We start from the raw sequence: 27,855 nt of genomic DNA, 5'->3' as shown, positions 1-27,855 counted from the left end.
AGAGAAGGGAGTGTGCAAGGAGAAACCTGTATTAGCAGCTGAGTACTTCCCAATCAAACCGAGGACAGCAAACCTCATTAGCTTCTCACCAGAATGCGAGATAACAACACAGGGTAACAACAACACAGCTACATTTCAAGTTACTAAAATTTTGCAGTTAACTAAAACAGTCCATTTCTAGATGTCTACTGAGAAGCAGAAGGTACTTACTGAAAGTGAACTGTAGAAGTTTGATACTTCCAATGCAGGCCACCATTCTCAGGTGCTAACACTTGGACTTAAGAGCCTTAGCTTTCAGCAGCTGTTTTTGGACACTCTGACCTGTGTTCCCCAGCCTGGACAACCACTGGAGATCACAGAAGTAGGTGAAGTGTCAGACCTTACTTATAGATTTTTATTGTAAACACTGTCAAGTTTTCTTCTGTGTGTATGTGCACATTTACACTCACACATGCGTCCATGTAAGTAAAAGGCTAACACTTCCAATTTTTTTCCATGATGAAAACTGGGCCAGTGTCCAATGGTACAGGTTCATTTAGTTTTTTAGACATCCTATAGTTGTTCTTGGGGTTGTTCAAGCAACCTCCAAATTATCATTTCTCAAATGGAATCTACCAGACAGGGGTTTCAGAGTACTCTACAGAAGATGACATGCAATGCAAAAAAACAGACAAGACAGTTGCTAGCCTTTCCGTGGAGAGGTCCAAATGTTCAAGCCAAGTGCACAGTAATGAAGGCAGCAACTAGTATTTCAGAAAAGGAGGCTGCCCATTCCCTAGCCAAGCATGCTATTTTGCCAGTAAGAACATTTGTTTCCTATTCGGAAGAAATACCTACTCTTCATGGCAGCACCTCAAGTCAAAAGTATAGTACTGCAATGTACAATTGAAATCAGAAATATTCTTGCCTTAAAGACCTAAATTGGCTCAGCCTAGATGTGGAGCAGTATTACACTAGCAGGACTCCTCCTGAGGCCCCAGGTCTGCAAGACTGTGCCTCCACCATGGGGTAACAAGGGGTTCTCTGAACAGACACAAGAGAAGACCCAATGGTGCACTGAACACAGGGACTGGGAATTACATCTGGTTCAGGGGGGATACCCAAAGGGTGTGTTGGAGACTAACTGTACCTTCCCTCTGAGTCATACAGTGGTTCAATAGCCAGGCAGACTCTGTCTAAAATCGTATTTTGACCTATACAATTGAGTTCCCCACACCAAGAGCAAGGAGAAAGATTTTGCTACTGAAATCCATCCAAGATGAGCAACATCCATCAAGAGTACTTCTATCATACTTTATGTATATCTGTATTAACAAAGACCACCATAAAAAGTGGATTACACTAAATGGCATTTATAAATGATCAATATTAAATCAACAACTATTAAAAAAATATTAGGTTTTACCCTGCTTGTTTTCTTTAAAGAGATGAACACCCTAGTCAAATCAGTCCAACAGCAGCCAAAGCAACTTCACGCTCTCAGGTTTTTTTCAGATTACGCTGGGAATGCTAAGCTAAAACTACGACAGATAAAACTCATTTACAGGTGACAATTAAAAAGACATTTCACATACACTATACAGAGCATAAAATTAAGAGGCAGACCATAACACAGCACTTAAAGGAAAGCTAAAATTTGTTACAGCAAACACACTATTAATACTTAGCGACCTCTGCTTTGGTTAAAAGGCTTATACATTTCTGACAGTAGGCAACCTCATAGCCTGAATTAACCAGTACTAACAGAACACATATTCAATTAGAGCAAAATTATTGTTAATTCTAGCAAATATATTTTTATATTTTAATCAAATTCAATTTGTCTAGATTAGCATAAAATTAATATAGTCTATAGGTACAACAAAAAGAAAAATACCTACACTTGATGAAAATAGTAAATATTAATCAAACCAGAGGAATCAAGCCAAAGGAATTATTTCAGAAATGGATAGCCAGTTGATTTTGCAATCAACCAGTAAGTAGTAGCAATGTACTTCGTATTATTATTAGAAACAAAACCATAACTAACAACAAGTTGTTTCAAAACTGCAGACTGAAAGGTTAAGGCTAACCGTAATTTTTGCATATTATTACAGCACCAAACTTCAAAATGCATCAAAAGTGCACAAGGCCAAATGAAAATACTAGTCTTACCCACATAAAATAGTTGAGCATTTAGATCTGACACATTAATATCCTGGGATCTTAAAAGCAGTGCTTTCAAGAAGTAATAAATACAATATTTTGTTCCTTAGGATAAATTGTTTTAATAGCAGACAATGAAGTACTTGGGGTGGAAAAGGGAGGACTTCTATTATCTGATGCAAAAAGATTGGTCAGTTCCTGCTTTTTAATGCAACATTGCCCCCACCTGGACAAATGAATTTTGGTTTATAGGTTGTCATTAGTATTGTAAAACTTGATAAAACACAGTGTACGTTCCAAAAGAGAGCTTAGAAAAGAGTCAGAGCAAACTTCTATCATCTTTTGTAGTATACTTTTTTCAAGCTCACCTAAGTCTTTTAGTTGACTTATTGAAAGTCTTCTCAACGTTTTCCTGAAATAAATGATAGCCACTCAGTACTCATAGAAAGTCCTTTTATATATTTACTCATTCCTGCAAAAAAGAGAATAGTGCATTTTCTACAAATAATACTGTATAATATTAAGATAAATATGCTGATATAGTTTTAATGCAATACGTATACTGCATATGCATATTGTGTGTATAAATAAAAGATAAATACACATAGCTTATACAGAAAATGACAAATCTTTGATTGTAGAAAACCATATATTATGCTTTTAGATCAAAGAAGTAAAATTAGCAAAGTAACTTCTATTTTACCTAATAGAAGGCTTAGCCTTCATGAATGACCATGAACAACTGAATCTGACCAGTTCTTGCAATAAGCAACTTTCTTTTGCAATATTCTTCACACACCTTGGAGTGACCAACAACTCCAGGAAGCCTGAAAACTGTCCGTCATCTCTTTTGAGTAATTAAAAAATAAAAAGCCCCAAATACTTAGCATCTTCCCTCTCTGTTTCATCCAGAACAACCTTTTGCAACTACCTCTGCTTGCAGTCAAGAAAAACTCCCTATGATGAACAAAGCTTCTGAAATGACAAGAGGAGGAGCGCGAGAAGTTAAACAGGATCTTTTGACAGCACCAGAAGTCATAATAGTAAAACATTTATTAAAAGGTACATACAAATGCCAAATGGAAGGAAACAAACCCAAGTTTAACACAATTGGAGTGGAATGTACATTATACACATAAAGGCAGTGCTCCTGGAAGGCTGCTGTGTCTTTGCTCTGGCAAGTACAACATGTTACCAATATCAAAACATGGGACAATCATCATCTCCTTCCAGAGAGCACTTAGTGCCCCCTGGTGTCAGTATTATTCTGATGCCTTAAATGTGCATTAGGATATTAAGGAAAGAAATAGAAACAAAAATATTCCTCAGAGTTAAATTATTCTGATAAAGTCCTTTTGCAACACTAGACTGCTTTCCATATCCCCAACTCTATTATTTGACTAAGCAAATAACACTACCTGTTAATATAGCCAAGACATATTTAAAACATTTAACATAGATACATTATTCTAAGATTGTACTTTCATGACAGGATGTGTTCGATTTCGTGACACTAACAAAACTTCCCTAGTGCTTAAATTCTGTTACCTGAATGCAATAAAACTATTTGCAAATAAAACTTGTTTTACTGCCATCACCAGTAGGTCATGGAAGCAGCAGTGAACTTTTGCAGCAGGAAATGTCCTGCTTCACCAAGGATACTGTACTCTTCCCAACGCTTTCACTGAAATCAGTAAGCTTAAATTTGAGAGTGTTAAAAGAAGCAGTCAAATAAAATGAAAGACATCATCTGATGATCCAACCTGCTTCCATTTAAACTTCTAAAGTTAGTTTTATTTTATAAATAATAGATAGTCCCACTGTGAATACAAGGTTAATGGTCTCTCTCTCTGAGGTCTGCTGCACTCCACAAGCAGTTGATGCTGTACTCCCCTTATTTATGCTTTCACCCAAGCCCTCTTAATAAATTACATTCTGGCCCTCGCTCCAGGGAGGACTAGTATCCCCCGCTAATTGCTCATGCTGCACCGGGCCCCGGACCCGCAGGTGGATGCACCAAAGCACCCGTCTTCCTCGGGGTGCGCAGAGCAGACACAGCACAGCCTCGGGGCTCTGCTGGTGAAGGTGCTCCAAGCGGGACCTGCCCATGCGTGGGGAAAGGAGACCACACCACACATCTGGCAGACCTTTGTTAACATAGGAGGATATTTCAAAATGTTAAAAATGTCGAGTGCTTCAGCAGAATAGACAGTTATTTTCAGTATTTTGCCAAGCCAGAACGGACCAACTAACCCCCAAAATGTCATCAAGTGCTTGAAGGTCAGTGAACCTGCCAATAAAAGTTGCTTACTAAGTGCTGAATTTTCACTGAGACACATTTGTCAGATGCCATAAAAAGACCAAAACCTGCAACTCATGACACCTGCAGAAAACCATATCAGATAATAGCAGTATCTATTTCAGTGACATCTGGGGTCAGGTTTATTTTCTCACTTTTCTATTATTTAAGCGTGAGCTTCATCATGAAGAATCAATCTTTATTTTAAGATCATAGAAGCATTTTCTATTTGTCAAACATTGCAGGAGCCCTGCTGATCAATTGCAATAAAACAATCAACTCCCGATGTGCCTCCGGCGTGTGGCAATGCCAAGAATCCAAAGGCAGTCTCACGAACCGCTAGGCTGCAAATTGAATGCAATAAACTATCATTTTCCTGAATACTTTCTCAAAATCAAAATGTGAAGTACACACTTCACATTCAGCACCTCCGATGGCTCCTACAACAAACCATCGAACCACAAAGGTGAGAAGAGACGTTTGCCTTGCCCCAGGCTTCCTCTGCTGCACCCTATCTATTTTGATGGCCAATTTTCTCCTTCCCCGACAGCCATGGTATGGCTCCATGCTGCTGCACCAGTAGGGCAGGGATAGAAGACAAAAGGGAGGACCCAAGGGGATTTGCTTCCTTAACTTTTAAGAAAGCAGATGCTTTCATTTTTCAGAAGGCAAATGCTGATTTGTTGAGACCAATGCTTTTCACAGAAACACACTGGCTTTGACTGAACTTTTCACGGACACTATTTCCCAGGGTCAAGTCATAACCTTCCAGCCAAAGTCAGAGATCAATTTGAGGAGAGATGAAACCAGATGTTTCCGTCTCCCACGAGGGCTCTCTAACCACTGAACCAATCTCTTTCCCCAGTGCAAACAAAAGCAAAATAGCTGCAAAAGGAGAGATCAGGAGACACTTGTCCAGGAAGAACAAGTAATGCAGGGGATGTCATTCAACGGACAGGAGCCCCATGTGCTCATTTGCTCTTGATTTTTGCATAGCAGGGAGTCGGATCTCTACTCCTTGAATTTATTTGGGTTTTTTTCCTTCTTGAGTAGCAACTTTTAATTTCATTCTACTCCCCACCAAACTTTGAAAGACCTTTGGTTATCCAAACTGGATTGCGGGGGCTGGGAGGGTGGCTCAAAAAACCCTAGAAAATTTGGTTTGGTTACTTTCTGGCTCTGGCCTTGATGGAGGCCTCTCATGTACAGGGTAGGAGACTGCAAACTACAACAAGCACTTTTGCTTATGACTCCACTTTCCGTATTACAAAACGTAGTTACAGCCACCCTACAGAAACAGCAGGCGTCTTGGCACACAACGAGTAATGTAATACCTTGGGATAACGCAGTAAACCTCAGTCTTGGGCTCAGTTTCTATCCAAGCTGTCACAGGTTTAAGATGGCAGAAGAAAATCAGTATTTGTACGTTAGCCTGACTGTACGTCATCACTGCAGGCCATGATTTGCAATATTTTGAGTAGAAGATTTTATTTAAAGGTAATACCAAGTGAAAGGGTAGAGTGCCTAGAATTGCGATTCATCAGGGTGGTCAGTCTACCCATTTATCTGCATGACCTTTTTGACCATGGAGACAATAGACACTTGCTTAGGAAAAGTGTTTGGTTTAGACCATATTGATCATACTATTTAAATGTTCACCACATAGATGTTATAGTACATGCATTATTTATATAAAACACTGACTTTCTGTTATTATAGTATTTACTTTTAATATCAGTATCAGTTAAGTGCACATATCTATTGAGTACCTAAACTTCCTTAAAAATATTGATTTCTATGTCAATCATAATGCTTTGTGTTAGTTAGCTATTTTGTTTTTAATATTTAATAGACCAAAAATGACAGCCCTGCTTAGCAATACAGTCCATATTAACAAGAAGCGTCAGAAATTCTCTTTACAGTCCTTGCCTTGCACTGAGATCTTTTGGCACAAAAACTGTACCTGTAAAAATGTGGATTACGATGCAGTATCAGAGATGTAATTCCATACCAGTTTCTTATAGAAGCAATAAATCCATTTGATGTAGATTAATTTTCAAAAATGAACATCACAAAACCCGGCTGTTCTAAACCTGCCACAGTTTTTAAAGGAAGAGTCAGAATAACAGTCTTAAAAAAAATAATTAAAAATGCAATAGTGCAAGTATTTTTGCCTATGATCTCCTGTTGATAGTACCAAATCCTTGTAACTCATAATCTTAAAAGAGCAAACAAAGCATGTACTTCAGTGTTTCAAAGAAGCAAAGCATTAGTCTTCCAAATGTATTTTTTCTAACATTCAGGTGCTTTGTTGACTTATTTACTAACACTTAGTGCACTGCACTGCTTTGTACATAAAAAACCTGAGCAGTAAATTTCTGCAAAACTCTGGAATGTTAGTCATATCCACTAAATAATGTTAAGAAAAAGACATGAAATTCTACTGAATAATTTAATAAAAATCATACCAAATACCCAATCTTCCGATTCTATTACACAGAAGTATAGGAATCGTTAAATTAGATTTATACCAAAATACTGGCAGAAGCAGAAATAACCCTTAAAAGACTTCTATCTCTTTTTCACCAAAAGTAAAGCCATTTTTTCCCTATGTTCAGGGCTTCCTAAGATTATCCAACAGAGGGCTCCCAGTAGCTATTAAAAAGCTTAATTGAGAGCCATATATACAAACTCTAACATATACATACAAATCAGCATACTGTCATTTTAATAACCTATCTGTATGCACATACACGTGCACCTACACCCAATTTAGAAATTTGTAAAAGCATACAGTAAAACCATCCAGGTAGTGCCCTGTCATAATTTATATGCTGCTACAGTACGCTAGCTCAAGATTTTTTCCAAAGCACTGTTTTTAACTGTGGAAAATGAGTGTATTTTTAAATTGTCTTTACACAAATGAAATTATATTGTCTTATAATTCCTTTACTCTCACTTGAGAAAAATACTAAGAAAATCATGTGGAGCAAAGTTTGACTGCTATGTGAGTATCAGCCAGTGGGAGAGGCAAGGGCAGAGACTGAAGCCCGTGTGGATGCTCGTGCACACAGAGCACTTATTCGCTAAAGCCAATCTACACCTAACAAACTTCACCTCATCAAGACGAAGATGCAACTGGACCATTTCAGCAAGAGGATATTTCAAACTAGGTTAAACCTTGTTCTCTTTGTTGAGATGGTTACAAAGTGAGGTTGCAGTACAGTAGTTTTGAAATGCTTAAGTGATCAATGTACTTGGTAGATTATGCTCTTCTGACATTCAGATATCTGAGGCTAATAAAACACAAACATTTTTTAAAGATTTTGCCAATACAGCAGGAAATCTGAGTTTGCAAAGAGTCTTGGTATATGCTCTCGGGGTTTAGGAAGGACTTCAGCCATCCACTAAACTGTCCTCAGAGACTGTAAGTAAAAGGGTCCTATATATACCCTTCAGCCTGAGGTCTCACAGTGTGGGAAAATAATGGAAGATTGGCGAGGAGGACTGTAAACACGCTCGAGTGACTTGCAGCTGGGGTGTCAAAAAACCACGTATATCATACTAATTCCTGTTTGGCCTTGCGTGTTGGACAGTGGAACATCTGTCTTTAGATAACATAGGCCTGTGATAGACTTAGAGGCACCCTATCAAACATGCTTGAGATTCCTGCCCTGCTGTGGGAAAGATCAGAGCACAGTGGTAAATTACACTTGCACAAATCCCTGAAAAAGAGGCGCAAACAGGAGGTTTGGCGATCCTCTAGCAAGGACCGAGCTCCGTGGTGCCTGCATCCCCGCTTGCGTGCCTCTGCCCAGGTACTGCTTCAGGGATCCCCTGGTTGGTGAGGTAACGAAAATAAATTTACTCTTTGCACTTCAGCCGTGGTTTTGTGGTTGTTCCTGCGTCCTGCCTGTGCTGACTCACACACCCAGTAATACTATTCCCCTCACCATTTACAGGCCTTAATTTTAAATACAGGACATCATAATGCGTTGTGGCATATCTTCTCTCAGTAACATATGCTGAGATTTCCTGTAGGCTACACACTTTTTTTGAAAATTTAATCAAATGCCGCAGCCAATACAGTATCATGTTGGTGTGTCCTGCCTGATCAAAAAAACCTCACAGCATATTATCTACTCAAACACAATATGGTCATAAGTCAAAGCTATTGTCCTGCAATAAATTAATGTTAGTATTTGATGGGTTTAGTGAGCTGTTCACCAGATGAAGATAATACATAAACTATTGAACAAGAAGCTTTTAAAAAAGTTTTCACAGTATTAAAAAGAAATTACCTATCCGTAATGCAGTAAGTTCATTCCGTAGCACTTGCAGATGTGCCCAGAACGCTAGTCAACAAGGCATATTTTTTTACTTCTGAGATTCAATTTGTTTTCCATAATAGCTTTTGAGCTTATCTATGATAATACTAATTTGCTTTCCTCCACACCTTTACATTCAACTGTGAAAATACATACCTGCACCCTTTTTGCACATGCTACAAAAGTAATCTAATACGTATCCTCCACTGAATGTCAGTGATTAACTCCCCTAGAACTAGTTCTGCACTTTTATAAATGCAGGCTTTTTGACCAAAGTCTTAGGAGGTGAAGTACAAAAGCTATACTCTGCTATGTTACACACCACATAATTAGGTTTGTCTTTCACTTTATAGCAATGTATTTAGTGCTTTCATTCACCTTGCTTTTACCTGCAGTGATACTGCGAAGCATGTGGACATGTAATGCAAGTAGAGAAAAATTTATGGTACTTGCAACTGTACTATGGCAATGCTAAACTCTAAGCAAAGTCTTTTTAGAAATTTTCAGCACAATACGCAACTAGAAGCAGCCTGCCCTAACCTGAACTGATGAGTTTGATCTCCTCACACATTAAAAAGTCTACTTTCAGGCCAGGGTGTCTGCGTGCAATTGCAATTTGATGCAACTCTTTAAAAGTAGCCAACACTCTCTCGACCCTCCACCCCACCATCAGAGCTGAGGTTTGGATCTGAGGTTAAAGAGCAAACTCAGATGCCAATTTTTGCACTTGTACTTAGAATACAGCCATTTCTTAAACTAAATTCTAAGTGCCTTTGGCACAGAAGTGTTTGAAAAAACGACAGTCCTTTTTGGCGCCAAAACATGCTGTACCAGCTACTAAGAAAAAAATTAACTCTATCCCTGCCAAAAACAGCACACTGTTTCAACTGGAGATGCAGGTATACAGGACCTTTGGAAGAAATCAGAATAGTCTGGCATGCAAAATTACACACTATTTTAAAGATTCAGACTTTCATCATTATGCAGCCATCATTTTACTAATTAACTCCAAGAATACATACAAAGCATGTATGGAAACAGCAGTAGTGTAACAAAAATATCAAACAAACTCTAACCCTTTACTTACCACAAGTCTCCGTCTTCAATTGTCTTATCATTTGGGGCTCCAGCATGGCCATAGTGCAAAACAGATGAGTTCTCCCCACTGATACGCAAAAAGAAAATTCAGTACAATTAATGGAAGAAGAAACAGTAACACACACAACATGAGAAGGAACTTTGTAAACATGTGACACTGTAAACTTTAGTGTATTCATATATTAAGCACGAAATTTTGCAGCCTGTGAGAACTGCCACAGGCCCTGCCCCAGTGGGGGCTGTAATAGTGTACCTTGCAGCTTGCTCAGCAGAAATGGGTATGGAACGGGCATTTTGCTACTCTGGCTGCAAGATATGACCTTTCTGCAGAAGGAACTTGGCACAGTTCATATAAATGTTTCCCACATCCATGACAGTGTTAAGGAAGCAATTATGCATGAGTAATTTTTCAACCTATACCCATTTATTGCCTTCTGGATTTTTTTTAATTACTAAGTGATGTGTCTCCCTATTTGAGGTTAAATATTCTGAGGCATAAAAAACTAACTTCCATTGGAGTAAAATCCAACATGTTTCAAATGCTCTAGGAGTCACTGGGACCGGAAAAATGCAGCTGTCCAAGTAAACAGCTCCAGTTCACCTCTGGCACAGCTACACGTGATCTCTGCTGGAGCGGAAACATGGCACGCTGCTTAGGGAGCATTTGCAGCATACAATGTCAGCAGCAGTAACAGGCACGAGAACTGTCACTCTATTCTTACCCGCTTATTAAAAATCACATTACAAAGAAAAGATTTTTATTCTTGGAAACCTTTCAGACTAAACTGCTGATTCACAGGAATAAAACATCTCCAGAGGAGGACGGATCCTTGTTCTGCGCTTCTGAAGCTCCACAATCCACTCGGTGACCTATATTTGGCCTTGGCATCCTCTCTTGTCTACTGGTATTCCCCCAGGCCTATCAAACACCAGTTAAAAGACTGGTAAAGGTCTTGAGCTCTACCTGCTTTTCTTTTACTGTTCTCCTCAGATAGATGCTCTCTCTTTTCTCTTCAAAAAGCTAGAAGAATTATATCATATCCAAAAACACATGTGTTGGGACAGGGTTACTGCGGCATCTCTCTGACCTCTCCAGCTGACCTGCCAGTCTGTATCTCACCTTTCATTAAAATCGTATTGGTCACCCTGCTCAAATTTGATTCTTTCAAGTTGTGATGGCGGAACAGCTTCATATATTAGGTGAAAGGAATCTGAGGCTCAATTTCAATAAATCTTTTGTGGTATCTCAAGTAAATGTGCCATACTTCTCATATTAGGCTTCTGATATGTGCAATTACAAGAACAGTACACATGTACTGTATTCAAAAAGAGATTACCTTCAAGACACTTTAAGTACTTGTGACCAATTAGATATTTAATAGGTCATTGGTCATTCAGATATAATAACTCCATAAGCAACGATTATGGAGGAAAAAGTAGATGCAGCCTTAAGTTTCTGAAGGCTCTCAATCTAAAGGGCTGGATCATGTTAATATTTTGAAAGCAATAAGTTTTTATTCTTAAGTATTTTTTAGCATATAAGAATCGCTATAAGGCAGTGAAAGACAATGTTTCAGAATAATGGGAATGATTTTCTGATACAAAGTGTATTTCTTATAATTATACACACTCCAAAGGGAAAAATTAAAGTTGTTAAATAAAGAGTTTAAAAACCCCACAGAATTAAGGCTGCAACAAACTTGTTTTGTGATGCTGGTCCAATGGCTTAAGCACAGTTTTACAACTGGCTACTAGCTGGCTGCTTTTTAGTTCCTGGACGCCTAACTTGGGAACCTATGCTGTTGTGCAGATAACTAAAACCGGCCCCATAAAGCTTGCACACAAGATGAAAACAGATGTGAGCTTCCTTCTGAGAAGTCCTGTCTCCTGGCCACTGGTGGAATAGTTCCTTCTGGCCACAATTCCAGTTGTCCATGCCAGGACACTTTCAAACTTAGTTTGCTCTGTCTGAAAAAAAGATCTATAATAGGGCAATGGACTACAATGAAAAGAAAAGGGCCTTCTGTGCTGGGTGATGGGTATGGCGGGAACCGTGTTTCCAGCCTCAGCTGTCTCCTTTCATGTGCAGGTGACAGCAGTGGAGACAGCTCCTACCTCTGTGTTGGACTATCAGCCTGACGAGAAGAGGCAGCCATCATTTCCTGCCTGAAGAACTGTTTCCCAGGTGGAGAGCTACGATTTTGGGGGGGCAGCATTTGGAAGCAACTGGAATGACCTTGGTGGTGAACCCACATGCTTGGTGTTTAAGGAAAAACACAAAAATAACTAAAAAACCCAACACCTGGCATGCACACACACGCTCACACACACATGCTCCACAGCAGTTTGTCAGGATTTTAGCTGCAGATACTATTCCTTATCTCCCTCTAAAAATGGGGATAAAGCAGGAAAAGCAAATAGCACATGCACATATTTATGATCAACTTTTAAAAAATCATCATGAAGCTTAAGGGCATGACTTGATGCTAACGTATTTGCAGATAGCTTGTTTACTTATCATCATATGCTAGCACCCTCGGTGTCATATACCATACCAGCTGCATAAACAAGTCATATATTCAAATATGAGCACTGCACAAATGCTTTCAACAATAGACATTGCAAATACAAAGATAGGGGACTTCTTTTGCACGTTTTAATGTAAAGGTTTTAGTTTACAAAATATTTCTGTAAGGTTCGGCACCAACTGCTACAGAAGATGCGTGAAAAATCTGTTTTTGAGCACTGCTAGTGAAGTGTTAAGCAGCACACAATCTTTCTTGGCATTTGGGACTCCTTGTCTGTCACACACATCTTGGCTCTGTTGCATAAATGGGATCGTAACACAGAGAGCACAGTTGGTGCTGAAGACCAGATATGCACACCATATGCATTTCAGGTTTTTTGTCTGTTTGAAGCGATTGGGGTGAGGAGGTCTGCTCATTTGGGACTCGCTCTGGGCAGGTCCCCCAAGCTGAACGCCCGTTAGCAACCAAGGCAGAGCAGACCTGCTCCTGAAAGCTCTCCCAGCTGTTTTTCACCCAAAAGAAATCCAGCACGTGCACTGCAGGACTGGTCCCTGGCTCCGAGCAAAGCCCCGCAGCTGGGGACGAGTGGGAGATCTTGCTTCAGAAATGCACTACCGACCCAAATTAAAACGCTGATGTGGACACATCTCCAGCCCGTTCCTGACAAGAGGTGCAAGCCCAATCTTCCTCACAGGAAGTGTCTTTACCACCATCCCGAGATGAAGGCAGGAAAGCTGCTTTAGGAGCAATGCTACAGAAATGATGTGTACCCACAAGGTAAATACTACAGCTAGCCAGAAATTGTTCATAATGATTCAGTTAGACTTTCAAGGTGGCTTCAAAACATTTTAAACAAAACCCCCAGCCACTGGCAAAGCAAATGAGCCTTCCTGTAGAAGCTATTTCTTTTCTTCCCAAGGAGCAACAGTTGAAAGGTCTGGCATTAGAGTGCCAAAGTCGGGTTTAAAATGAAGCGCTGTGGGGAGGTGTGGATCACTGGCAGCTCTGCTGCCTTCCTGGAGGTCAGCACCTCTGAAAACCACCACACGTGGGGATGCCGATGTCTGCCTTCAGGCAGCCAACCTGAAAAACTCTCTGAGAGATTTCTGTGTATCTATTTTTATTCCTTTAATAATTTGCCTCTAACTTGTGCCAAAGACGTGTTTGTTACAGAAAGAACTGCGTGAAGCAGCGGAAAAGAAGCAAATTAACACCACTGAGAATGCAAACAGTAGGAAGAGATTCAGATTACTAGGAAAGGAAAAACAGGCCCCAAAATACATTTTAGATCAGAAAACACCCTGAAAACAAATTATTAGAAGAAAGAGAAAGAGGAGGAATGCCAGCAATATTTTAAGAACAGGATTAAGCTGAGCATCAAGCATTACAAAAAGTGCAGCTATTAGCTCTACATTAAGAACATCTAAAGAAAAACCAACAGACCATTAACTAAAACAGCAAACTATTTCCATCATGATGTGAATAATGAAATCAACCCAGAAGGAAGCACTAACAGCCTTCTCTCCACTTTTTCATCTAAGAGATGAAATCTTAAAAAGTTGTACTGAAAAGAAAGAAAGAAAAACAGATTCAATAAGTACTCTAATCTTATCCAAAAAGCTTTACTTATGGTGATCCTCAGATAGAGGAAGGCATTTTACTGTACTATGTTATTCTTAATAACTGGTATCATCTGCTGACAGCTGTCATCTGCCTGGAGACATCTGTCAAGAAGACTTGAACCTAAGTCTAAGATGCTGCAGTATCAAGTAGCAGCTCACCATGGCTTCTGTGGTGGTTGCAGAGATACTGATGCCTCCACCTCCACCTAACTCCAGCTGGAAACTCTGTGCCTGGTTACCAGTGGATGCCATCCATCGTAGGGTCACCAGGACGCACTGTGCATGTAACTCAACCTTTGTTTTCCCCTTTGTAAAAATGGTTACTTGGTACACTAAGACATTGCAATGAATAATGCATTAGCATTTGAATACTACTCAGAAGTCAACACTTTGTAGATTAGTGCTAAATATATCCAAGTACTCTTATCAAATACTACCATTCTCATTTAGTTGCACTTACATGAGGTCTGTTTGCTCTTCAAACCATTTACAAGTTAACAGTGTTTGAAAGCATTGTTAACTACAGGACTAACCTCGCTATGTGACGACCTGTAATACTAATATATGTATGTTATTATTCTCAACTGATTGGAGAGTGAATACATGCAAGTGAATACATAAAGCATACTTGGTCACACCAAATATTCATTTACCATCTCCTGAAGAGTGTAACACTGGACAGGGACAGAAAAAACGCATGCACTCAATGTGTGCCAAGTGATTTATTTCTGTATATTTCTGAAATATAGTATTGATTACTCTTGATTGCCACCTTAGTGAGCATCTTTTCTAAAATCTGAATAACAAACTTGTTTTTTATTTAAAAGCATGATTCTCTTCCATGGAAATTATTATCAGGCCTGTAATCTAAAAAGGAAAGATCCTGTCAAAATGTCACAGTTTTAAGTGTCAGGAAAACAACAAAACTCAGCATGAATAGAATAAGACATAACTATTCAAAAATCCTAATTGCAAAAGCTATTTTTAATCAGAAATGTAGTTAAGTGTAATATTTACAATGCATGACATTCTCATGGTAATAAAAAATGCCTATTATTTTTGCCATTATTATGTTAATTGAATTAACCAAATAGATCTATTTACATTCATTTTATTAGGACCTTGCTTAAAACTGTTAATATTATTCATTCTTACTTCGTCACTCATAGTCAGAATGTAGAAATTTATGGACAAAGGCCTTTGTATTCTATCTCATGTAATTATATTTTTTTTTAAATCAAGTTTGTCTGCACTTTTAATTGTAGTGGTAGGATACAATGCCAGCTCCCAACTATAACAGTGAGTCATGTTATTGTTAGGATCTTGCATTTCAAGGGCAGCCCTTCTCCATGTATTAAATCCTCCAACAGTTCAGAGGCAGCTCAAACGCTGCTCCCATGCCCTGCTAAGCCCCTCCAGTGTGGTGGGACAGGACATCCAGGAAGCTCCTGTCGTCACCCACTTCTGAACTACTATTGGGGCTTTCCTCCTCCTGGGTTCCCTGAGTCACGTAATGCAAGTCCTGTGGAGAGGTCACAAGGACCCACTACACAAGCATACAGTAGATGTTTCTATAGGTTTAGCAAAGCCATTGATGTTCTCTAGCACCCAAACCAGATCCTGCAGCATGGGTTCTGATTTACTGTAAGTGAATGTGAAGTCTGTACGGCTGTGAAAAACCATACACAGAGACAACTTGATTTCACCATCACAGCCTGTGACAATACCATAGAGATGGAGTCTCATTTCAATGGGATGTTAATTCTCAAGTTATACGATCGTACTTAAAACAGGAAACTTTTCAGACAATTTAGATGCACAATTTGCCATAAAACTGCTCATGCTCCTACTGCAATTTTGCATATAAATTGGAAAATTGCATTTACAAATAAGCAACTGAGTAAATAGCAGAAAGAAGCGAAGACGCTAATTGTCCTTATCACCTCCAAAGCAATATAACATTATTGTCATTAACGTAAAAATTATTTTTTATAAGTGTATGTGACTGCAGTGTAGGGCAAATGTTTGTGAGTAGCAGCAGATCTACAAGTGGAACATATATAGCAATGTATACGCCTCATCTAACTGTCATATATGTCTGATTAGATTAATTCCACTGACGAAATAAGATTAATCTCTGCACAAAGCACACAGCTGTCCTTCAACATGTATCCTACGCTATTCTCTTGAAATTCTGCAAATTAAAAATGTGCATTTCCACAACTGCAGGGAGAACTTTTATAATACTTTCCCAAATACAATACCTTCAACACTAGCTGTTCAGCAAGAAAAAAAGAGAGAGCAAAAAATGTTTAAATTCCAAAAAGATTAGTTTAATCGCATCCTAACCTTTGAGGCAAAGAATTTTGAGGATGATATGAAATACTTAAGGTGTATTTCAAAGAGAGTATTTTTGAGCAACAGAGAATAGCTCTAAAGCCCTTCTCCATAACGCTATTTAATAAAGAAGACAATTGCAGCACAGATGTGAGCATAAACATGATCTTGGCAGTAGCAGCAGTCATTGGGGAATCTCTTGAGTGTAGCAGAATCTGTTACTGAGTTATTTCTTTAAGACACAGCGCTAGCCACCTTTCTTTGGCTTTTCCAGAGGAAGGAGTTCAAAACTCACTCTGGCGGCACTTGCAAACACATCATGTGCCTAAAAGGAACAATTTTACGTATATCCAGTGGGAAACTGACCATAAAGACTGCAACAGTTCAGTATAAACCATCGACTTACCTGCCACAGATGCAAGTGTAGGAAGTGTGGCGCATGCCACCTCGAGCATAGCAGTAGTGCTGGAACAGGCTGCAAAGAAAGGAAGGTGGTAATTAATAACATATTCAAAACCACCACAAGACAGGGAGAAAGGCAAGTCTTGCTTGAGTACAGCTGTGTTGGTGTAAATCCCTGGCTCCCTGACAAGGCTCTCTGCCCATTTCTGCTCAGCTGAGCACTCAAATTCACCCACATCCACAGCTCAGCAGTCCTGCAGAGCATCACACGATTTTCAAAAAGCCCATTAAGCAATTCTGCAGCAAAGAAGAAAGGCTCAAGCGCAGCTCGCTAACTTCAAATGGCAAATTGCTTTCCTTAACAACTCAACATCGAAAGGCAAATTATTGTTGGCAAAAGGTAGATCATCTGACCATAGAACGAATGGGATGGTAACAGTTAAATGCTGAAGCTGGCCAAACTCTCTGAAGTGGAGTTGAGAAAACCACTTCTTGCTGCGTTTCAGGTACGCAATCACAACCATGATCCTTATTTTCAACCCTGCTGCCTTCAGTCTACACCGTGTAGATTCAGCAAAAGTGAAGTCCAACCAATCCTTCACGGGGAAGGAGCTTGCCAGACAGGGCAAAGCTCTTCTTCAAAATAATTTCAGCAGAAGCTCTCTCATTTTTACCACCTCACTGATACCCTCTGCTGAAAGCTGAACTAAATATCCCTACATATGTAAATGTATCCCTACATACATCCCTAAATATCCCTGCATCTGACCGTGCTGTACACCCTCCTCTCCAGACAAGCCAGCAGAGTTCTCCCATTATGTCAAGCCAGGCACTTTCTGCTAGCGTCACAGTCCATGCCGGAATGGATGGTCTCATGTTTTCTTGTCTGTAGCACAACAGACACAGAGAAAACATAAGACTATTCAATTTCAGATTGTGGTACCTAAATACCTCTATGATTTTCCCCTGCCCAAACATGGAAAAAAAATTAACACAGACTCAATCCCAACAGCAAGAAGGTAACGTGATAACACTAAGCTGAGCTCTCAACAACCTATAAAGAACATTACAACACAACATTGTTTGCTTTTGTGTGCATGAGGGACAGGGAAGGGAAGGGAGAGCAGCCCCGTGCTCCCCAACAGTACTCCTCCTGCACTGCTGTCCTGCTGGAGGAACTGTTTGGCCTTAGAAGCATTAAAACATTTTCATGTTCACTGTCAAAGTCCTCTTCACATGAGGGCAGATGTGCCCAATGCATGATTAATACAGGATTAGGTGCTTTAAGAGCTAAGCACATATCATGGATCCTTTTATTCTTTTTGAAATATGCTCTAATTACAATCCAATTCCCTTTAATACCGAATGAATTTCAAAAACTCATTTGTTGTAATACTGAAATCATTTCATTAACACAGAGTGATAATGGTGCTATTCAAAGAATAGATATGTTGTGATTTTGTCCTTCTGCAGCAGCAATCCACAGAACACAATTCAAATTCTTTGAAGGATATTAAAGACATTACATGCTTGTAAATCCAAACCAGATTTTAAAATTACACAAAATGACAGTATTTAAAGAGAAACAAAACAAAACATACAAATTAATCACACAAGGAAAAATAAAAGCCTACATTTAGACACTTAGTAGGGAGACCTAGTTTACAAGATCTCTTTTCTGCTCAAAATGCTGTGGTTTTACGAAGTAGAAATACTAATTTTGTATTGTCCCAGAAACTAGTAATGGCAAAGAGTAGGTCAAATGACAGAGAAGCTAAGGAGAAACTCTGACACAGTGAAAGCACAGCAGAGATATCACTAAATTGAGCCAATAAAATTTATCACCTAAACTGTCATTTGCTCTGATGCAGACATTTTTTCACTGAATGGACATTTCATATGGAAACAAAGTTACAGATCTGCTCTTCCCTAGCACGCTTGCAGGCAAGGTTTACTCTGACACTATGCACAAACGTTTTGCACAATAACATATTATACTGTTATATATGTATAGTTACATTTTAGGAAGCAACTTTTAGTGTATTTTATAGACCCTTCACCTTAAATGATTGAATAAACCTTCTCCTCTAGACAGCAACTTTCAGTAACCTTCTAAAGAGCTTTAAAAATGAAATAATGAAGGTTGTAAACATCTTTCCATCATCAGTGATGCAGGGATAGCAGGGTTTATTTTTCCATATGACAACCGATCACATATTCATGGTTGCAATTTATATGAAACTGTGCAGCCGAGTAATAGTATTCACCTTTTGCAGTACTCCCTGATTAGCAGTAAAAAGTGGTAAATAAATTAAGACATGCTTCATATAATCCAGCTGTTGCCTGAACTTTGTTTCTGTTTTCTAAAAAAGGAACCTGATTGTTTCATCAAACATTATGGACTTTCTTTTAAGTAAGAAGTGATTGTTTACGTGACTGAGCTGACGATCGTACAACTTTGCCAGGTAATGAGTTTTCTGCTAGTAAAACTACTCACATCACTTTTTTCAATTTATTTTTCTGGGCTACGACTCATTAGAAACATGTTCATGCAGTTGGAAAAAAAAATCCATTTCTATCAGAGACAGCCAACATCCCTGTATAACATGGCTTAGGTAAGTGAAGGATGGCATATCCCTTTAATGGCAAATGCTGGCTCTTCAAAGTTGAAAAATGTATATATAGAATTAGAGAAGCTGCCAGTACTTTGTAGTTAAAATCCTGGTTCCACTGAAGTTAATGCAGATTCTGCCACCAGGATGTCACTGTCTACACACTGCAAAAGCCTTTATCCAAAAGTGTGACACAAAAGTATGAAGTCTGAAATAGTTGGATGGAATATCATTTAATCTGGCACTCCACATATATTGCAAATATTGCATCTTGAACTTTGCCTGGTCTTTTTGACTGGAGGACATGTGTGTTTAGGGAGTTCTGTACAGAACTTGGAGGATTTTCCGTCTTTTTTTTTTTTTTTTAAATAAGTAGAGTTGGAATACGTAGGTGAGTATTAGTTATCTGTGCACCAAGTTACTTTTGAATTACAACTAGAATATGCCCTTATACTTTTGTACTGTGTAAATATCAAGCGTAGCCATGAGACAGGCTAAAACCCAAAGCTTTTTTAAAGAATTCACAAAAGGCCAAATTTTCCAAAGCTGATCTCTCTATTTATACCAGGATTGAAAGTCACTGTTTTGATCATTTAGACACAAATATCTTCACATGAGAAAGCTATAAAGCCCAAATAACACAAAATTGTTAAGGCACAGTAAATATCATTTGTCCATGATATCTAAAGTATTTATACTTAGCATCAAAGTAGGCTGGAAGAACCGCATGTATGGGAAAGAAGAGGCGGCGTCAGTAACAACCCATCAGTGGATATACGAGCAAGGTGAGCAGTGCTTCCTTTAATCCCATGCTAGACACTGTGAGGTTCTTAAATACAGAGCATTTTTCTTTGTTAACCAATTTACTTTGGTAATGTCATTTATTTTCCATGGGCAACTAGATGCTTTAAGGCTTATTTTATCTAATCCTATTTTCATTTAGTTCAGAACACAACATTGCAGTATTACAAAACACGTCAGAGGTTGTTTTAATACAAAAAAAGTCAGTACTTTGTTGCGAAAGAGTAAAGAAGGGGAGTGGAGAAGAGTAGGAGAAATAATTCAGTTTACTATTAATGAACAAACGGTGGATTACAAACTTGCACCAGAACAAGAAAATTAGCACTATGAGCAGATGAGCAAAGGTTTCTTCTACACCTCAGAGACAGTATCATTAAAGATTTACGAAAGCAGTGTTACTATTTAAGTGGTCTACATGACTGGAAATTGTTTAGAACAGAACTTACTGTTCCATGAACAACAGGAAACAAAACCACTTCTATGCATTGACTTCGTAAACCTGTTTAGGCTACTTCTAATGAAAATTTTAGAGATTCAAAAAAATGGGTTATTTTGCATGCTCATGGAGTGGCGCTGCTGAAGCTTCTGCATCAACCAGAAATACTGAAAGTAGCTATACTTTGAAGCATCTCTATTTAAAATTGTCCTAATTTGTATCATGCACAAGCAGAAATAATGTGTTATTTTTTAAAAAATGTTGATCCTTTTGAATTCCAACATCTAGATTCTGTTCTCATTTTTGGTGTGTCTTCTTTAACTAAGTTATTTTTATTTATATGCAGCAAACTCTAGATAAGAATAGGTCCTTAGAAGAGAAAAATGTTATTTGAGTTCAGCAGGGATACAAGAAATGTAACTTTAGCAAGCAGGTAGACACATGAAACTGGCATCATATTAATGTAGCTACAGTGCAGAACATCTATTATGAAATAAGGAAAAGCTGTGTAGAAGCAGCATAGAAGTGAGTAGTCTCACCTTTGTAATCAAAAATTCACGTTGGTATTTCTAAATGTGCTATTTCCCTTTACTAAAATGGATGACAAGCCAGAGCTCAGGGCAGGAACAGAGGGTAAGATTACCCCAAAACGCAGATATATTTTAAGAATACAAAATGACACAGATCAGAAGGAATGCCATTCCGTCAGGAAACAAAGCCCACCAAGGCAAAGCCATTTCACCAGCCATTAATGCTACCTGGAAACCAGAGACACATTAAACAGAAAGTCCATAAATAATACAAAACTCAGCGCTGTCACATATGTCATATATGATTTGCAATGATTGAAGGTAATTGATAATCTCAGTTCAAGAACAGAGAGTTTAGGTGAGGGGTAATTAGCATTTTAATTGCATAATTGGGAATTATGAATTACCTGTCTTATGTAAAGAATAACTGAAGAGATTATATGACATTAGCTGGTATTTCATCTTTTTGGCTAAACTACACAGGTTGGTGAATTTAGAGAATCTGGAATTGCATTTTCCTCACACACACATTTTCTTTTTGTTTTTTAATTGTCCTTTATTACCACAGTTAACTATTCCACATGAAGCAAGTTTTCCCCCATCATTTTGCAAACCTAGAATTTTTGAATAATTTTTGGGACAGAGAACAAAGAAACAACATGACTCTACGATACCGCAGTAGTTTAAGAATGCCTGTGGAATTATCTCCCCTTCTCCCTCCCAGACAGATTGATATAAGTTTCTTCTAACAGTTCTGAGTCTAAAACCCCCCCCCCCCCCCCCCAGTATGAGGAAAGGGCAAGAGTTTTAACAGATGCAGTTTTAAAGAAGTGCATATACCCACTCTCACTTGATTTGTCTTTCATCTAATTCTACGCTGGTGTGGCATTTCTCTACCTCACTCTGAAAATTCATCAAATTATGCATTTTCACAGCAGTTCTTCTAACCCATTTCATTACCAACGTTCAAATGCAAACAATGATTATGTAAGTCTATAACCTCATACTCAGCTGCTGCTTTTCCAGAAGCTTGGCAAGACAACTGAACAGGTACCCTAAAGACGGGACAGTTGCCAGAGTGCTCTGTAAATACATGTTTTCAATAAGTCAATCTTTAAATTAACACTCAAGAAGCCTTTTAAGAAAGTCTTCAAGTATGGATGTCAAATTATTATTTTCCTAAAACTCTTTTAACTCTACTAGGAAAATTCACCTATCATTTGTCAGAACTGTTTGATTCATCTGCATAAAAACCAGCTGACTTACGGATTCAAATATTATGACTACTGAATATTGAAATCCTTACAGTTACTGTTCCATAGCAATTAAGCTGATTAAGATATTCATAGTACAAACCTGCAAAGATTTTAATGTTAATTCTGACAAACTTGCAAGTCAAAGTCTACCTCACTGTCTTGTTTTTTCATATGCAGAAGCTCAACTAGCAGTGTGTGCGTGCTCTGTCAGCAGAGGAACATGCCTCTTCCAGAGCTGCTAAGTCTGCCACGGGGCTGTTACAGAGAATACAAATAAGGTTTACCCAAAGGATTGCATCAGAGCTCCAGTGAATCAAAGAACCACCATTAAGTAACTGACAAAAAAAGCACAAATAGTACAAGAGATTGCCATTACTGAGATTCCAGCTATGATTAAGACCATTGCAAGTAATGAAACTGAATTGATTTGAATCTGCTAGTGACAGAAGTAACAGACCCTGTGTGCACTTCTTGAGTCTACTGCAACAGCAAGTAAAACAGTCAGTCTTCAGCTGCCCTCCAGCTGGGTGGTTCAATACTGGCACCAGGGAGAACACAGCCGTAGAGCATGCATTTTAAGGTGGGAACTTGTCCTTCTTCAACACCATAACAACATCACCTTCTGTACGTTGCTTCATGCTCCTGCCTGCCTGTCAGTCTGGAACTCCCCATCTGTTGTATTTAGGTAGCTAACACAGCAGCTGGATCTCCTCGTGCACTGCTCCTGTACAGCAATGTGGAAGCTATAAAACTTTGAATCCAGGATTTATTTCCATCCATTTTCTACAGCAGAAGGATTTTAAAATGAGTTTTCAATCTTCACCAAATACATAAATGGAAAACAGATCTCACTGCCACACTACAAAGCAATGATCATGAAGAAGGGTCTCTGTTTTATTTCTTCACCAATTCTAAAGTCCACTTGGAGTCATGTCCATTAGTAACAAGGCAGAACTAAGTTCTGCACAGGTCTAAATTTCATACTTAAATCTAATATTATGGAAGGAGATGGCATGAATTTTTCTTAGACTCGTTGCTCCATTTCCAGCTCCAATAATTCTAGATCTCAACTGGCATATTTTAAATTAAATTTTTTGTAGTTTAAGCCTATTTATCAACAGCTAATTAATGAGGTCTAAATCCTTTGATGACAGAATGATTAAACTGCGTTTTAACTAATCCATCTTTAATTAAAATGCTGCCAGCAAACCATTTCTGGATGTGTAAAAAGAACACATTTATAGATGCTCACTCTTTAACTATGCATTATGTAACACCAATAATTAGAAGAACTCATGATTTCAATTATGTTTTAATTACTGTTACATATAAAACATGCTTTAATAGATGTAATGCAATACATTTTCTTTCTTTACAACCCACTAATCATTCCTATTGGGGTGACAACCAAATAAAAGGAAGTTTAATATATGCGCTAGTACAGGAATCTTGTTTTAGCTTTGAGCCAATTCTCTCTCCATTTCTTCTTTGCAGCAGAAAGGTACTTAATTATCTCCAAACCTAAAACACAAATGAATCCCTATAAATCCCTGCTAAAACTCTAAAAGGAGATTAGTGGTAACTGACCATAATAAAGAGAAATGCTTTATCCTTATTATTATACTTGCATGTCTTCGAGTTTCTTCAACTCAAAACACCTGCTAGTTAAGGAAAAAATATAAGGTGACATCTGTACCAATTTTCCTACTTCCTTCCTTTACAATTTTAGGAAACAACATGAGCCAAGAGATAATTTAGTTATTGCAGGAGCCATGAATTTCCATTTATTTAGGGTATCCCTTTGCCTCCATCTGGGAGGGGAAGGTGGTAGATTAACATAATGTGATGACTGCAGCCAGCTCCCCATTATCTGCATTAATGGGAGGCTGAGACTTTTAAATATGAAAGTGATGGAAGTTTAACTGTTCTTTACTATGGCTAAGTCAGTTTTTAATGCAAATATGGAACAAATTATTTCTTTCTGAATCACAGAGAGTACAGATAGCTGGTCAGGAACACTCAATATCCTGTAGCAATCCAACCTTTAAAACTGCATGTTATTACAATAGCTATTTTTTGCTGAGACAACCTAAAATTCGATAAATTACAGTTATTAAACATGTTTCTAAACTCTGCATGTACCAAGTAGTTGTATAATACAGGAAATTCAGTCTTAGGGTTTCGCTGCTTTCAGTGATCTGAATCTGGCAAGAGGAAACTAATAAGCTTACAGCAGAAGCCTGCTTAATTTACCCATTAAATTGTACTTTACAAATATTCAAAAAGGTGTATTATGTTATTTCTACTGACTCAGATATGTTAAATTTAATTTTCATAAGCTGATTTCTACTGTTTGGATAGATTAATGAAATTGCTGATATTTCAGTTTATTCCAAATTTTCTCTAAAAAATATTTAGCATTTAACAAACTCTGATAGTAAGATGCTGTCACATCACAGGTGCCTATGATGAAGTCACTGAACATACGGATATTGAAATATCTGCACAAGACTTAAGCTACTACATAGTTTGATTTATATAAATGCTCTCCTCTCATTTCCCTTTTTGTCTATTTCTGCTTATAGAGCAAACTCTTGGGGGCAGGGAATATATTTTACCACCTTTTAAAGTGCACTGCCCATTTATATTCTGATTAAACAACAAGAACAACAGCTTATTATGAAGAGTATATGAACTGTATCTCCTCGAGAGAGAGCATATCTGGAAAGGTCATTTTGAATATTTAAGTATTCATGCTTAACAGATGTCAAGAATAAATGCTGATGTGGCAACATGCTTTATCAAGGTTTATCGAGAACACTCCTTACTTTTTAAAAGATTACAGTAGATCTACCTTGGAAAAAAAAAAACCAAACCACCTCTTAAATTTATTATATGTGGCATCCAATTGCTGTTCCATCATGTCAGGAGTCTTGTAGCGTCAACACAAGTGACAAGCAGACAAATGAGACTGTACCTCCTCACATCACCTGTCCTCCCAAGTAGGTTACTGTTTTTACTGTCTCTTATGGTGCCTCCCAGTATGAGGCCAAGGACAAATATGTTTAAGGACTGCATGTACAGTAATATTAAATAAGAATAAATATTCAAGAAGAAGAAATATTTTAGCCATTAGAAGCGCTGGGGAAGGACAGTAATAAGGCCAATACCAGAAATAACATTATGATAGAAGTTAATCAGATATATATGGATGAAAGCAACAGCTTGTCTTACTTTCAATTTAATTTCCTGATGTATTTAAATGCTAACTATAGTAACTGCTTTTGTTTTAAGATGGCACTTTGGCCACTAAGTGCTATGATTTCCTTCTCTGTCTGCAGAGACTTTCTACCGAAGCAAGGACACAGCACACAAATGCCAGCTGCCTACTTGCTTTCATGCTGAGCGAGTCGAGTATACCAGAGTAATGCAGGAAGGGAAAGGTGACTAACGTTTTCTCAGGCAGATACTTTTTTGGAGGAGCTCATGCCAGACAATTTTACTTCCCAGAAGGCAGGACTCTGCAACCCTGCCTGGATCTCCCATATGCTTTCTGGAGTAACGCAGTGCATTGCTCCTTCCCTAGCAGAGAACACGCAACCGAATATTGAAAACCTGGTTAAGCATTTCAGAATCACCTAGTTAACTCCAGAACACTATCCAAACTTTTCTTAAAATGGCATTTTCCCCGCCCCCAGAAGCCTAGAGTAAGATGGTGCGTTTGGCTGGGTCTGCTCCCAGATACTGTATCATCAAAAGAAAAGAAAAGTTTTCCTGGCTTGTGCAGATAAATGACAGATCAGAGATGTCCTTCTCTAATCTTTCTGACCATGTTTCAAGGGTCCTGGTCATATAAAATGAGTGAATAGCTGCCCAGAGGACTACACCATTTACCACAAATTACTTCTTTATGGAAGAATCAATTTTATACTCTCCTGAATTTCAAACACTTGCCTCTTCAATTCAGTGGAATTACTCTTTTGAGAGCCAAGCCTGAGATAGATGACTCCAAGGATCTACTCTTGGGGCTATGAACTATCTGTTATAAAAATCTAGAGAGGACTTATAAGTCTTTGAGAAAGACTCCGAGTAAAGAAAACATGTATCAACACTTTAACATTATATGGCTAAAAGTGTCCAGATTAATCTGTTGAGTCTCCAACAATCTTCTGTCCCAACAGACCAGAAAGCTAAATTCAAGTCAATCTAATACGACAGAACCAGAAAGCGTTTTCAAGAGACAGAAGAGGCTACGCTCCCCTGCATGCTGTCCTGGAAACTCCAATATGCGTGTTTTTCTGCTCATGCAGCGAGAATTTTGCAAAGCTGAACTCATGAGAATAAAGCTTTAAAAACATATTAACTAATTTCAACTCCTAGGAAGACAATACGCAACTTTCAAAATAAATACCATTGCAAGACATGGGGAATAAAATGAAATGTGTTCAGCAGAAATGATTCCAACAGCTCTCAAGCTCTTGCAGTCTCAAGAAAAAAATCCATAACACTGATCATCGTTCCCTTAGTCCACGCTGCAGAGTACGAATCATCATTCAGGTGAAAGCAAAGGGAAAGTACACCCTGAACAGAACTTTCAACAATTCAAGCTGTCATGCAAGGCTTGACAAATCCACTTGCCTGCTCATAAGTGACACACAGAAAATTGCCCAGCTCAGTGCTCATCAGTTTCTGCAGACCTACTGCTTTTATTAGAAAGAATTAAAAACATAAGGATTAGAAAGATGACATCAACCAACTATAAATGAGCCTAACATTTCACTGCATGCCTAAAACTCTGAGGATGTTTTGGTTACTCCACTCCTGCCATTGCAGAGCCTTTACTAGCAGCAAATAAAACAAGAATTCCAGTACTTGGCCAACAGTAGAATTTTTTGATCTGTCAAAAAAAGGAAGGAAAAAGTTTTGTCTTGATGCTGCACGTATACTTAGGGCTCGAAACTGCTCGTGTCAAGATGTGAAACTGCATAGCAAAGCCACATCTGCCGGGAGGCACAGTCATGCTCTTGCACCAAAATGGCATCATCTGTTCTCTCTGTATAGAAGATTTGTTACTCACCAACGACGGCTCCTTCTCCCTAAAGGAAGATGAAGGCACACAGGAAAACAGGGCAACATGCAGAGGCAGTACTTGCAGGACAAGAGCTCCCAGACTAACCCCACAAGGTCTGCGGTGCTTCCTGCTGATGTAGATGAACACGCCATCACATCCCCAAAGACAGTGGAAAAAGATCTACATAGGCACACTGCCTTAAAGCATGCCCCAGGGTTTAATGCCACATCCAAGCAGCAGTGGGTTGATCCATAAAACTCTCAACACTTATTTCTTGTCTTGCAAATCTCTGCTGCAGGGATGTGAGCAGCTCCAACACACAGTCCAGGATGCCTACAAGCCATAGGCCCTAACTCTGCCAGGAATATAAAAAGTGTTTTAAATACTTCT

At 38.6% G+C, this 27,855-nt stretch overlaps 1 protein-coding gene across 5 annotated transcripts in view; it reads right to left on the bottom strand.

Annotated features, from left to right (window-relative positions):
- The window catches only part of PEPD (peptidase D), a 142,606-nt gene that overhangs the window by 46,598 nt on the left and 68,153 nt on the right, over positions 1-27,855 (bottom strand). For 4 of the 5 annotated variants that reach the window (XM_050903925.1, XM_050903926.1, XM_050903928.1 and 1 more), the window contains 2 exons: positions 16,764-16,832; positions 9,860-9,937 (listed from right to left, as the gene is read on the bottom strand). The exons of the other annotated variant lie outside the window; for it this stretch is intronic. In XM_050903925.1, the coding sequence (XP_050759882.1) occupies positions 9,860-9,937; positions 16,764-16,832 (147 nt within the window). The remainder of the gene's footprint in view (positions 1-9,859; positions 9,938-16,763; positions 16,833-27,855) is intronic. 5 annotated transcript variants of the gene reach the window in all.

This window comes from Gymnogyps californianus, chromosome 12 (assembly GCF_018139145.2).
Source record: "Gymnogyps californianus isolate 813 chromosome 12, ASM1813914v2, whole genome shotgun sequence".
Lineage (NCBI taxonomy): Eukaryota > Metazoa > Chordata > Aves > Accipitriformes > Cathartidae > Gymnogyps > Gymnogyps californianus.
Note: the sequence above shows the minus strand (reverse complement) of the source record. Positions and strands in the feature narration are given on the sequence as shown.